We start from the raw sequence: 14,680 nt of genomic DNA, 5'->3' as shown, positions 1-14,680 counted from the left end.
CTATTTTGCATTTTTGCCTTGCTAACTAGCCAGGTTCTTCTTTTCACTTCTTTTGTCCTTCTCTCCTTTCCTTCCTCTTCCTTTCCTTTCCTTCCCTTCCTTTCTTTTCATTCTTTCATTTATTTTACTCAGATGCCAGATGCTTAAGACTAACAGTGGTTATGAATGCAGGTCCTATCTACTATATATTGGCTGAAATACCCTTGGGTGAGGTTTTTAACCTCTCTGCCTCAGTTTTCTAATGTTCAAATAGGGGTAATAGCACATGTATATCACAGTGTGGGGAGATTAAATGAGACAATGCATGTAAAGAGCTTAGAATAATGCAAGACGCCACCCAATACATCTTAGTTGTTGTTATGATTATTATTAGTCAGTGGAGGAGAATATGAATTCCACTGTAGTCCCTGCCCTCCTCAGGAGTAGATCAGGAGCAGGGTAAGGCTTCACTGTCTCACGTGCCAGGCCTTTAGTGGAGTGAAGTTCTGGAAGTGGGGAGCTGATACCAGCACCATCCTCAGACAGTAGCACAGTTAGCTAGCCTCAGATCCAACAGCACACTTAGCAGCCATCCCCAGATGTAACAGCACACGTAACAACCTAACTGCTGAACCAGAACATGGGGGACAGTATCTCGCCAGATGGCAGATACTGGACATTTCTGCTTTTGAGGTGATATTCTGTTTCTGCTAGAGCTCCCTTTTGGAAAAAAGCCATCCTTCAGAACATACTAGCCTTGACAGTCTCAGACTGTGGGCTGTGCATCTCTTCCCCCTTCCCAAAGATCCTGGAAAGCCCCAAGTAGAGATGACAACTTGTTCCAGGGATCACCACTAGCAACACAGGGCCCTCAGTTGATTCCAGCCACAGTAGACCCAGGTCCCCTTGTCCTTTCATCTGGGTGTAATTCTCACCCAGGAACTCCAGCAAGCATAGGTTGGGAGGAAGCTTAGCTGCAGGGGACAAGAATTATATGGGAGGACACAGCCAGCGGGAGTTTGGGACCAGGCAAAATAAGGATTCAAGTAATAGAAATCAATCGGTATGAGACAGTGGGGGTAGTCAAGAGGGGGCTCAGGTACAAAGGGATGAAAGACCACGTGACTAAGCCGGGGCATTAAGGAGGTTTGGTTTCAGGAACGAGAAGGCCAGAAGCAGGTGGTCTGGGCAGAGGCAGCAGTGCATGTAGGCTTTCTGACAAGTCAGTGTGTGCTGACCTTCGGTTCCTTAAATACCCAGGATTGCGGAGGGCCAAGAATTCATGTGAATGCGAGGGTCAAGTATCTTTAGCATCAGGGGTGGGAGGGTTAGGGGAGGAGACGCAGCATTCAGGAAGCTAGACAGGTCATTTCTGAAACAGCCAGGCATTCACCTGCCTGGCCTTGAGCGAGCAACCGTTCCCCACATGCCTGAGGAGTCACATGTCCTTGCCTCTCCTATTTCCTAGAAGCCCACGAACAAGATATTCTTATTTCTCATCTCAACATCACCTTCAAGGTAGGTCTCATTTCTATACCAAATAAGACAGAGACCCCGGGAGAGATCACCCTTTACCAGACAGATGAGAGATGGTCCGTATGTTTCAATTTAGAGACAGAGGATTATCAGGAGACACTGAGTTCTTCCTGTCCTGGGGCACCAACTCTGTGGTTCAACCTGTTTCTAGAAGAAGACGAAGAACAGCTTCTTTTACTGGGCGGTCGCTTTGTGCCAGGCATTATGATAAGTGCTTTAAATGCATTATCTCATTTGATCCTCAGAACAATCTTATGAGGTAGGTACTATTATGAGGAAATTGAGGTGCGGATGGGTCACTGAACTGGGAGCTGAAGTGCTGAGATGCAAACCCAGGACAGTGAGACTTAAAAGGCTACGTTCTGAAACATGATGCTAACCTCCTAAACTTGAGCACTCCTTCTTGGGGGAGGGTGACCACAAGCTCTTAAGGATGTAGGCCTTTCTTAGAACTGCAAAGGCAGCTTACCTCACTTCCTTCCGAGTATTTCCGTAGGACTTTGTTGTCCCGTAACTTCTGTTCTCATTTTCCCACATCCTGGTGGTCCTGCTGTGATAGAGTTGCCTGGTAAAATCTGAGCAAATTGGAGAATTCCTTTATTTATTGGCCTGTAAGATTGTGTTTCTAAAGTTGTATCACTTCTGGCTATGGTGATGGGCTCCAAACACCCTCCTCGCCAGCAGGAAGTATGACAACACCCAGCTTACATCTTATTTACCTGTTTGACCTTCAACTAGAATTAGAAAAATTAGAAACTTTCACTCATAAATCCCTAATAATTTTGAGGTACAGGTATACATGCCTACCTAAAAAAAGAGCCTTAGAATAGCTAACAACAGAAAGAAACACCATTCAGAGAAGCAGGCTTAATGATTAGTCACCACATTTTACATACACTCAGGATCTCCTAAGAAAAAGCATTTTCTTCCTGCCCCAGTTTTGACTCATTTTCATATCTTCTGCCTATAGTGACCCCCCAGGACCCCCTTTGGTGCCCTGAGGATGCATCCTTAGAATAATAAGGCCTCTCCCTATATAAGTGAAGAGAAGGGCTCCCACTCAGCTAAAGAGAAACATATAATAAATATGACAATTCTGACTGGATTAAGGAGGCAAACACATTTTCTTTTAAACCAATTTATTAATAAGTTTATCCTTCACTCATAAAAAAGAACATATTTTTGGCTTTGAAATAATGACATAAAATAAAGAGGCAAGTAACTAAAAATTATCAGCTGAACGTAGATAGAAGCAACTCATGCTGAACCAGGAGCAAACACTACGTGCTTTGGGCTATAGCAGGGGCACCAGTCAAAGCAAGAACTGAAGATGCGTGGCCCATTCAAGGCCCAGGCTATCTCGAAAGACTGCTTAGTTCCCAAAGATTGCTTGGTCAACATACATAGGAAATGACTCCTCCCTTTCCCTCTCTTTCCTTCTTTCCTTCCTAACCTTTAACTACAAGAACAGTAGGCAATAATGCTTTGACGCTAGTCTTTCTAGTGTGTAGGATAGTGTTGTTGTTGTTTTAACATGTTTAACCTGCATATTTTCAACCTTCAAAAACAGAAAACTGCAAAAATCAACTGTAACTAAAAGCTATTTCTATTTTTGGTCAGTTATCTGCTGTAGGCAAAGCTTCATATAGGAATTTTTATTGCGGATCTCCATGACTGCATCCCTAACAAGCTCAATGAACATCTGTGGCCAAAGCTTCTGCAAAGCCTCATTTTTCATGTTGATTTCTGTGGCTTCCTTCACAAGATCCTCGATATACATCTTGCAGAATTTCTTTTTTTCCTTTATTTCCTGTTAAAAAAAAAAGAACATTTTACAGTCAATCATAATTAATCCCCAAACCAAAGCAACAATTAGCTGAACCAGAGAAACTTGAAATAATCTATTCTGACCCCCACCCCTCATAGCAGGAAGACTTTCCTAGACACTCTGGACACAGAGCTCTGCTTGAGTAAAGACAGCAACTGGGGGCTCTCTTCTTTCCAGTCCACTCCCACCTCCGTGGGACAGCTCTGTTAAAAATGTATTTCTTGGCAGCTGTAGGAAGAAAACTTCCAGGTGAACTAACATGAAACCCATTTGCTAATTGTGGGGGGAAATAAAGCTTTTAAATTATAGTTAAGAAAAGTGTTTCTTTATTGGAATCACTGGATCATAACAACTATTTCTTCATTGATAGACTTTCTCCTTTCTCAGTGAAAGTAGTTTACTTTGCACAAATTAACTGAATGCATAGATTCATGACTTCTAGTAGTAAATATATCAGGGCACTGAGGCTGACACTCTTAATTAGTATGAGGTCAGTTAATATCCATATCCATATTTGAAATATCCATACTCTGAATTCACTCTGTATTTTAGGAAAGCATGTAGTGATGCATTACACTGACTTATGTGGCCAAGACCATTTGGACAAAGTTGGGGAAAAGTGTACAAGGAGGAAGAGGACATATATACAAGCCTGGGACCCAGAACTTGGCCTTCAGAAGAGACAGTGCTCCCACTCAACTTCTAGGTCTGGCAGTCTGCAAATGAAAAGCCTGGGTTCAAAACACAACAGAGGAAGTTTTGGGCCCGAGGCTATTGGGGCACTGGGCCTCGATATCATCCTAGAGGCTGAAACAAAGCCATTTTGATTAATGCAAGAATTCAACATTTATTTCGGCTGTTGATACTTTTAGAGAGTATCTAGGCATGATGATGGAAAGTGCCATAATATATATGGAAAAAAATCAATGGAATAGATCAGATAATCAGAACTATAGAAGAAGCAATTCACATTAAATGGAGGAAGGAAGAAATAATAAATGTCAATGAGTCAATAGGTTTAACTACTTGGAAAAGGATATACTGAAACCTCCAACTCAAATCAAAACACCAAAATAATTTAAAAATAGTTAAATTTAAAATATCAACAAATATTGCCATTAAAATCACACTACAGAGATTTATAATAACAAGGAAAATGCTTACATTATAATGTTAAGTGGAAAAAGAAAAAACAAAATGAAATTTTGATAGAGGTTGGATTACACATGTGTATGTATTTGTCAAAACTTAGCAACTGTACTCCTAAGATTTACATTTTATTGTATATAAATTTTACCTCAAAATAAGAAACTATATGAAATACTGAACTCTAATGATCTGCATGCTGAATTATTTAGGGAGAGGTGTGGTAATGTGAGCAATTACTTTAAAATAAATTTTAAAAATAAGGTGGATTGTTGATGGATAGAGGATGGGTAAATGCATAGATAAGTGACAAAGCCAGTACACTGTACAGTACAATACTAAGAGTAGAATTTAGGTTTGGGTATTTACTGTAAAATTCTTTCAACTTTGTTGTATGTTTGAAATTTTCATTTAAAAGTTACAAAAATGTATAGAAAATTAATAAAAAATATACTGAAGTGTCATTAAGATTGTCTTTGGGTATTGAGACAATGAGTATTTTTTGCTCCTTTTTTCTATTTCTCTTCCTTTTCCAAATTTTTACAATTTATAAAACAACAAAATAAATATGTTTTAGATTCTTGATTAATTAATATAAATTAACGGTGAGTCCCAATTGTCACTAACGTCCTCTAACAGAGGCATATTTTGGAAATTTTCCTATGACATATAAGATTTCTCTAAGTAATCACTCACCATTCAGGGATCAACATGCTGATCTGATTTAGTTCATGTGCTAAAAACAATAGGTCATGAATTGACCTATCATAAAAATATGTACAGATTTTGATGGGCGATAAACAACAAATGGTTCCAGCTGGCGACTTCTCTGGTGAACCTAACTTCACTAACTCTGAAATACAGTCTGGGACTTAGTCACCTGCACTAAGTTAGCTTGTTGATGAGAACAGCATTTAGCTGCTCCCTTTTAACACTCAGTAAATCTGGGCTACAAAGGGACTACCAGGAAGAAAGACAAATGTGAATCACCAGAGATCTATAACTGAAATGAGCAATATTTTACAATGGGCAATGTATTTACACAAGTAGAAGACCTCTCTTACAGATTTCTAAGCTTCTGAAAACATGATTTTGAATTTTAAAAAAAGTTCTAGAGGCAGGGGCTGGAAAAATTTTATAGTAATAAGGGATAACAAAAATTTAAAGAATTTTTAAATGATGAATTTTGTTAAATAATTTATACATAATACAAATTAAACTTTTCATAATTGGCATAGTGCAATTATTGGTGGTTTAAAATTTCCTGCTATAGTTTCTTCCATGACTTCTTTATAAACATGCTGGTACAGAATTTTATCTATTATAATAACCCTTAATTTAGTAACTGTGTTTGAAAGCATCTTTACTTCATCATTTCTTCTCTCCTCTAAGCCAATTACCCTGTCTCTCCGTACAGTATACTCTAAAACTCATCGGGTGTCTGCCAGGACGACTCACTCCGCATGCCCAGAATGTTCCTGTTAAGAGCACATTAGAGATACCTCTCTTGCCCTGACCTGTCAAGAAGTTGTTGCTCTTTGCATAATGCTTTTTCCATTCTCAAATGCTTTCATATACTTATTTTTTCTAGCGCACAGTATCCCTGTGCGGGGTCATAAATCAAGTATTTTACAAGTTCAATCCTGATGAGGTGAACTCTATACAATATTGTTTATATTATTTCATTGAACTAAAATTTTGTTGTCATGAAGATAGAAAAAAAAGTAGGTCAAAGGTAGATATGTTATAGAGTTACGTTAACTATAATGGTATTTGTATAGGAATTTAATCCATATCTCCATTTTATAAATGGGAAACTAAGGTCAACAGAGGTTGAGAGACTTGCTCAGGATTAGACATCATCTACTAATACTAACCTAGAGAAAACTCTAGTCTAGTCCTTGTAGAACCTGCAGTCTAGTTGGAGAGATGGCCTACACATGTTAAAAGCTTAACTGAAAGAAATGAAACAGTAAATACGTGCCGATTGAGATTTTTAGACGGCAAATACAATCAGTGTTCAAAGAAGCGAGAGCCCTTTGTACTGGGGTGGTCAAGAAGACTTCAGGAAACAGCATGATATACTGTGAAAGAAGCCAAGGTCAGGAATCAGAAGGTCTGAGTTCTAGAGGCAGTTCAGTCAGGATCTCACCATGTGAGCCTCAGTAGTTCACCTAAGTTTCCAGTTTTCCTTACCTGTCTAAGAACATGACTGGATTCTTTAAAGTCCCTTTCAGCTCTCCATCCATCTTAAATCTTTTTTAGAATGAGTCAGGAGGTTGAATGAACAACTACCAAGCAACAGAATTATACATGTCATATGTATAATGAAAGGGTCTGCTTACCCTGATTTGTGAGAAATTTACTTCAAGTAATTCCTTTAACAACTCAAGATATACAGAGGAGAGAGAATGAGCACTTTGTGTTGCAGTGATTTAAATATTTTTTAAGAAGTGGTGAATGCTAGGTTGTGAGTCAAGAGAAAGTGATTAAGGGACATGGGCAAGGTCTTTCAGGCAATAAATAAGTGGTGGAATCATGGGCTCAAATCCGAGTTTCCTAATGGTGTAGTATTCTTTCTATAATGTTATGTGGCTTCAGGTTTTTTCTTTTCCCTTTGATATTTCTCAAAACAGTAGTCAACATTCGCTGTCTTTACTTCTATTTTTTCTTCTCTTTTTTTTTTTTTCTGCGGTACGCGGGCCTCTCACTGTTGTGGCGTCTCCCGTTGCGGAGCACAGGCTCCGGACGCGCAGGCTCAGCGGCCATGGCTCACGGGCCCAGCCGCTCCGCGGCATGTGGGATCTTCCCGGACCGGGGCACGAAGCCGTGTCCCCTACATCGGCAGGCGGACTCTCAACCACTGCGCCACCAGAGAAGCCCTGTCTTTACTTCTTGATTGCTTATTTACTGCTCAAACCACTTTAATCAGGACGCTGCTTATATGACTCCACTGAAACTATCCCTGTTTTGAATAAAAATGACTTCTATTGCCAAATTTATCAAATTTTTCCCCTCTAGTTTGTGCCTTTGGGATTTTAGAAAATCATAGCCTACCCAATCATGGTCATAGTTTCATCTGTTTTTTAAATGAGAACTTTAAAGTTTTGCTTTTCATACTTGGGTTATTTGATATGGAGTTAATTTTTCTTGTGTGGTGTGAAGTAGGGGGTCTGTATTTATTTCTGATTTGATATTCCATTTCCTCAGTAGCATTTATTAGATAGTCTGTCTGTACTAGTCTGCAATACCTGCTATCTGTATAAAGTTTTCCTATATACGTGGGATAGTTCTGGCTATTTTGTCCATGGGTCTATGTTTCTATTCCTATACTGCCTTTATTACTACAGCTATCTATCCAATTTCTAATTATCCTATTTATTGAGTTGAAAAAATTAAGGACAGATGTTGAATTGTATGAAATGCCTTTTGAATATCTATAGAAATAATCAGAAATTTTTACCTTAGATCTATTAATAATTTACTGATATCGAATATTTCTCACATTCCTAGACTAAACCATACTTGGCTGTAATGTTTCATTATTCATTTCATGTTCTGCTGTATTTTGCTTGATATAATTTTTAAAGGATTTTTGCATCATCAATATTCTTAGGTAGTTGGTCTGGCTTTTCTTTTTCTGTGCAGTCCTGGAAGGTTTGGATTCAATGTTACACTGTCTGACTTTAAAAAGTGAAAAAGTTTTCCTTTTTTTTAATACTCTTGAACAATTCAAAAATTATTGGAATTGTCTGTTCCTTAAAGAGTTGGTAGATTTCTCTTTGAAACTGTTCTTGTTTTGCAAGCAGCTCTCTGATATTTTTCTAAATGTCCTTTATTGAAATCAGTATTAATTTTTGACTCCTAGAACTGACTGCTTTCAGGAAGACAAGGACTCATAATCCTGCCAGCTTGGCTTCCACATTTTCCCTTTTCGCAACATCAGGAAGCTCCTATTTGCCAAGGGATTAAATTCAATCTCTTTCCCCTCTTACTACCTTCCCAGTCTCATCTTTTAACACCATCTACCTCAGTCTCTGTGCTTCAACAACAGTGAACTGCTTAAAGTTCCTGGCCCTCTCCTTATCTAATTTATGCTTCCATGTCTTTTATTCATACTGTGCTATTTCCTAGAAATGCCCTTTTCCCTTTATCATATAGCTATATTTTATCCTTTAAGATTTCAGGAAGCTTCTTCTCTAGAAAGCCTCTCTTGACCAGGATAAGCTATCGCTCTTCTACTCTCTTGACGTAGTGATTTACATTTATCCCTGCACGTGCCTATCTCCCCCATTAGAATGTGAGATCCATGAGGATAAGGACAGTGACTTCTTACAGCCCAAGTATTATGTGCGATAGGTGCTCAACACATGATTTTTGAATGAATGAAAGTATGACTATAGAGAGGACTTCAAGGAACTGACTTCAAGTATTTGAAGAGTTTTCATAAGAAAGACTTGTTCTCTTTTCTACATAAGGCAATAATACTAGGATCACTAACTGAAAGTTATTAGGAGGCAGATTTCAGCTTAACATGGGTAAGAATTTCTTCACTGTTAGAGTTGTTCAGTGATATACAGCTACCTCATGAAGCAGTAACCTTTCTTGCACCAGAAGAATTTAAAGCAGAATCTGAACATTTTTCAGGATGCTATAAAAATATTGTTGCACTGAGTTCTCAAGTATTTTTCAAGCTATAATCCTTAGAGCCCTATGGGTTCCAAAAAGATGCTTCAGGACTGGGGGTGAGGTGAGGGAAAGGAAAAGAATAGAAGAGCCAATCAAATAAAGCTCTGAACTCCATCTACAACAAGAACAGCTCTGCTGTTTTGCTTTCTTTTGAAATACTGAGTTTCCAGCTACACTATGGTTTGAATAAAGAATCTCACAGCTGTTATAAAACATTTGAAAACTGTTTGGCCATTTTGTGTATATGTATATATACCCACACCATATATATATATATACACACACCACTTAGTCCCCTCAAAATCTCTTGTAGAATCTTAACTTTCTATTGTTATTTAGATGACTTGTTTCTTCAGCTTTCTCTGAGTTCCATCAAGGCAGGCACTGCATGGTTTTCTTCTTCGTAGTTCTGCAGTATCCTAACACAATATTCCCTCAGTAAACTTCTGAATACATAAAGGAATAAAGAATTGGTTCCAGCTTTTCTGTCTAAATAGCTACAGTGGAAACAGAATAGGTTAAAATTATGTGACTAAGAACACATAAGGTTATGGTGTAGGAGAATAAAATAGTGAATTAAAACATCAAGGACCTAGGCAAAGAGAACAGAAATGGAGGTTCTGCTGTGTCCTCTGCCAGTCCAGCACAGGCTAGTTAAGTACTCAGAGCAAGCCTATATCAGTTTTCTTAATTCAGAGAGATCTGGACCTACTTTGGTCTAGATTTTTGGTACCTACTTCTTTTGAACATTTTTTTTTCTGCTTAAATATATTTTAACTATGGGTTCTACTTCTCCCTAATGCCTTGGAGCCTACTGTCCCCAGCTCTGTATATAAGGCTGGCTAACATTCCAGAACAAAAAAAGGTTATCCTAACTGATTAGGAGAGAAATGTACAACTCCCAAGTCTCAAGCCATTTGGGATTTATCCAGACAATAGGTTCCAAAGATAATGATAGTTTTACCTCTAGCTTTTCATTATAAAAGTCTCTTGTGGTATAATTTAGTGTAGCACGATTTGTGCTTTCTCCCACAAGTCTCTTGCTATCATTATTTTCTTCATTGACAATACCAGGTTTTTTCCCTTTCGTTTCTAGAAGATACCGGAATTGCTTCTTCCTGTAGAAAGACAGTAAAGAGATTTAGAGAGTTACTTATCTGATTTGTGAAAATATGTCTAGTTTTTGTTGACTTTAGAGGGTAGCATATGCTTTTTTGAATATCTGTTTTATGAGTTTGAGTTCTTTTAAGTCAGTTCACTACCCCAATCTCTCTACTAATTAAGCTATACAACTCAAATTCTTTTGTTTCACAGCTACCAATCATCAACATAAACATGTTTCAAGCATTTCTAAAGTGAAAAAACTCTAAAAAAAAAAATATAAAACTTAAATAATCACAGAGGACCAACCCTAATTACACATGTAGTAGACCAAACTTTCAAAGTCTTTATATCCCATAAAACATATGTTAGTTACACATCTTATAAATCACACAAATAGTTCATAATTCCATTATGCAGCTCTGTAATATTACCCATAGCTAGAAATGGAATGGAGGGTCTCCCCTGGTGGCGCAGTGGTTAAGAATCCACCTGCCAATGCAGGGGACATGGGTTCGATGTCTGGTCTGGGAAGATCCCATATGCTGTGGAGCAACAAAGCCCATGTGCCATAACTACTGAGCCCGTGCACCACAACTACTGAAGCCCACGTGCCTAGAGCCCATGCGCCGCAAAAAGAGAAACCACCACAATGAGAAGCACACGCACCGCAATGAAGAGTAGCCCCTGCTCACCACAACTAGAGAAAGCCCGCGCGCAGCAAAGAAGACCTAATGCAGCCAAAAATAAATAAATAAAATAAATAAATTTGTATATAAAAAAAAGAAATGGAATGGAATACTGCTTTAAGTTTAGGTAAAAACAAAACACAAATAAACCCAAAACCTCTAACTGTTATCATATCAGGGTAAGATCTTATTAGGAGGTAAATAATGAAACAGGAAGCTTCGTTTGATTATGAAGAACAGAAACAGTGCTCATAGCATCACTTGCAAACCCATAAGCCTAGAATTCCAGAGGACTGCAACTCATCCTTCATGAAGGTCACTTTCTGGTTTCTACCACTTAGCGTGTCTCTCAGGGAAGTGATATAAATACTTTACTATGAACTGTGAACTGAAGATTGGGAGCAGAAAAGGGATATATCTTTTAAAAATGTCTTCCTTTTCCCAATTTAAGAGTATAACACAACTATTTTAGAAATTATAAGGGGTACGCATTTTGAAAAGTATAAAGAAATAGAGTAAAATCATCCATAAGTCTATAGCATATAAATCTATGTAAATCATTAACATTGTTCACATATTTCTTTGCAGGCTTTTTCTATAAAGTTTTGTAAAAAGTTAAGATCATACTAAACATCCAGTTTTGTATACTGTTTTTGCTTAATGGTATATAATAAGCATTTTCTATGTTATTAAAATTAATATTTTAATGAATGAATAAAATTAAATTGTGATGTAGATCAATTTACATAATCAGTCCCTTTTACTGGATATTTCAGTAGCATAATTTTCTCACTCTTATAAAGAAGAAAGTAACATATAGGTATTTATCTGCATTTATTTTATTGATTTTTAATTACAAAAGCAATATACAAATTATCCATCACTTTTATTAGTCTTTTCAAATAATCAATTTTTCATTAATTATGTTTTTAATGTCATTATTTCTTTCCTTTAACTTGCTTCAGGATTATTTTGCTATTGTTTTCCTAACTTCTTTAGATAAATGTTTAGCTCATTCATTCTCAGTCTTTATTCTTTCTTAATGTACCCATTTCAGGGCTAAAATATTTCCATTTAGCACCACTGTAACTTGATCTCACAAGTTTTGAAATGTGGTATTTTTATTACATTTCAGTTCAAGGTCGTTTCAAAATTACATTACAAAATTGTCTTTAACTTGTAGGTTGCTTAGAAATGCATTAATTTCCAAATACATGGGGATTTCCTAGTTAACATTTGTAACTGAGTTAAAGTTTAATTGCATTTTGAACGGAGAGCATAGTCCATGTAAATCCTTTGGAATCTGTTGACATCTGATCTCTGGATTGTATTTGATCAATTATTATAAATATTCCATGCATGCTTGAAAAGAATTTGTGTTCTGCAGTTGTTTGGGGTAATGTTCTCTAAATGGCTAAGTCAAGTTTGTTAATCATGTTGTTCAAGTATTTTACATCCTTTTTCTGTTAATTAATCAGAGGTATATTAAAACTTCCCACTGCAGCTGTGGGCTTGCAGTAATGTCAATTTTTGGTTTATAAGTTTTTAAGGCTAAGCTTATAGGTTGCAGACAAATTAAATTAGCAAATTGATATTTCTGGTGAACTGAACCTATTATCGTTTGAAATGATCCTCTTTATTTCTAGTATTGCTTTTAACCTTAGTTTATTTAGTCCTCAATGGCTACTTTGTTTTTATTTGGGTAGTATTGATGTTGTTTATCTTTTACCACTTTTTTACTTTCAAACTTTACATAACCTTATGTTTCAGATGTGTCTCTTTTCAACAACATACAGTTGAACTTCTTTTTTTTTTTAAATTGAGTCTGACAATCTTTGACTTTTAACCAGAACAATGAGTACATTTGCATTTTATCATTGAGGTAGATTTGGTCATAATTAATGGCTCCCTTGAATCCATGCCCTTTACAATATGATTTCACAGTTAGGTAAGTATACCTCCGAGCCTCTTAAATCTTGCCCTGTGACTGTGACCAATAGAATGTGGGAAATCATGGTGTACCAGTTCTTAGCCTAGGCCTCAAGGGGCCTTGCGTGTTTCTGTGCTCTCTTTAAACCCTGCCTTTGCCATGAAAACAAGCCCAGGAAGATTTCCGGTATATGAAAGACCATGTGGAGCAGAGACAAGTTGTCCTAAGTAAGGTCTTTCTAGACCAGCTTACAACCTCTTAGACCCCCCAAAAGTGAGAGAGCTTAGGGAAGATCTGCAGAGCTGCCTATCCAACCCTCATGTGACTGCAGATGCGTGAGGTCTCGAGCTGAAGGCAGAAGAAGCACCCAGCTGACCTACAGACTCAGTGGGAAAATGTTTCTTGTTTTAAGTCACTGAGTCTTGGTACAAGTGTAATTGCTGATATACTAGTATTTAGGTTAAGTCTAACACTTTGTTTTCTTTCTATTTGACCAAATATTCTATGTTTCTTTTCCTTTTTTTCTTCTCCCCACTTCTCACCCCTGCCCTGACCTTACTAGTTTGGAAGCTATATACTCTTATTCTTTGGTTACCAAAGAAATTACAACATGCACTCTTAACTTACTAACATTTAAACTTAATTACTGTATCTTCATCCTAGATAATACAAGGACCTAGAAAACTATAATTCCATCTACCCCTCCCAATATACATACTACTGTTGTAGTGTATTTTATTTTATTTTATTTTATTTTTTGTGGTATGCGGGCCTCCCTCTGTTGTGGCCTCTCCCGTTGCGGAGCACAGGCTCCGGACGCGCAGGCTCAGCGGCCATGGCCCACGGGCCCAGCCGCTCCGCGGCATGTGGGATCCCCCCAGACCGGGGCGCGAACCCGGTTCCCCTGCATCGGCAGGCGGACGCGCAACCACTGAGCCACCAGGGAAGCCCTGTTGTAGTGTATTTTAATTCTACATTTTAAAATCTCACAATACTATTATTGTTGCTTTATATAGTCAATGTTCATTTAGTTTTCTCCCACAAATTTAATACTTTCCTTGCTCTTTAGCTCTTCCTGCACCTCAGAATTTCTATCTGGGATCAGTTTCTTTCTGCCTTAATTATAGGCTTTATCATTTATTGCAGGAATACTGATGGGAAATCTCTTAAGTTTTGTTTTTATTATTTTGTTTTAAAATGTCTTTATTTCACCTTCATTCATTTTTTTAAGGTTTTTATTTTAATTTATTTATTAAAAAAATTTTTTTTTGGCTGTGTTGGGTCTTCTTTGCTGTGCCTGGGCTTTCTCTACTTGCCGTGAGCAGGGGCTACTCTTTGTTACGGTGCGCTTCTCTTGTTGTGGAGCACGGTCACTAGGAGCGCAGGCTTCAGTAGTTGTGGCACGAGGGCTCAGTAGTTGTGGCTCGTGGGCTCTAGAGAGCAGACTCAGTAGCTGTGGCGCATGGGCTCAGTTGCTCCGCAGCATGTGGGATCTTCCCGGACCAGGGCTTGAACCCGTGTCTCCCGCATTGGCAGACGAATTCTTAACCACTGTGCCACCAGGGGAGTCCCTTTCACCTTCATTCTTAAAAGACTTTTTTGCCTGTATGGACTTCTAGCTTGGCAATTAATTTACTTCAGTATATTGAACACATTCATTACTCTGTCTTCTGGCTTCCACTGTTGCTGTTATGAAGTCAACTGTTGATGTGCACTCCTTTGAAGATAACCTCTCTTTTCCTGGTTGTTGAAAAATTTTTACTTTATAGTCAGTGTTCTGTG

At 37.9% G+C, this 14,680-nt stretch overlaps 1 protein-coding gene across 3 annotated transcripts in view; it reads right to left on the bottom strand.

Annotated features, from left to right (window-relative positions):
- Positions 1–2,637: 2,637 nt before the first annotated feature.
- Positions 2,638–14,680, bottom strand: part of LRRC49 (leucine rich repeat containing 49) — a 144,670-nt gene continuing 132,627 nt past the window's right edge. For all 3 annotated transcript variants that reach the window (XM_024128798.2, XM_024128799.2, XM_024128800.2), the window contains 2 exons: positions 10,143–10,296; positions 2,638–3,325 (listed from right to left, as the gene is read on the bottom strand). In XM_024128798.2, coding sequence (XP_023984566.1) covers positions 3,122–3,325; positions 10,143–10,296 — 358 coding nt within the window. In that variant the 3' untranslated portion in view covers positions 2,638–3,121. The remainder of the gene's footprint in view (positions 3,326–10,142; positions 10,297–14,680) is intronic.

This window comes from Physeter macrocephalus, chromosome 11 (assembly GCF_002837175.3).
Source record: "Physeter macrocephalus isolate SW-GA chromosome 11, ASM283717v5, whole genome shotgun sequence".
In the NCBI taxonomy this organism is placed as follows: domain Eukaryota; kingdom Metazoa; phylum Chordata; class Mammalia; order Artiodactyla; family Physeteridae; genus Physeter; species Physeter macrocephalus.
Note: the sequence above shows the minus strand (reverse complement) of the source record. Positions and strands in the feature narration are given on the sequence as shown.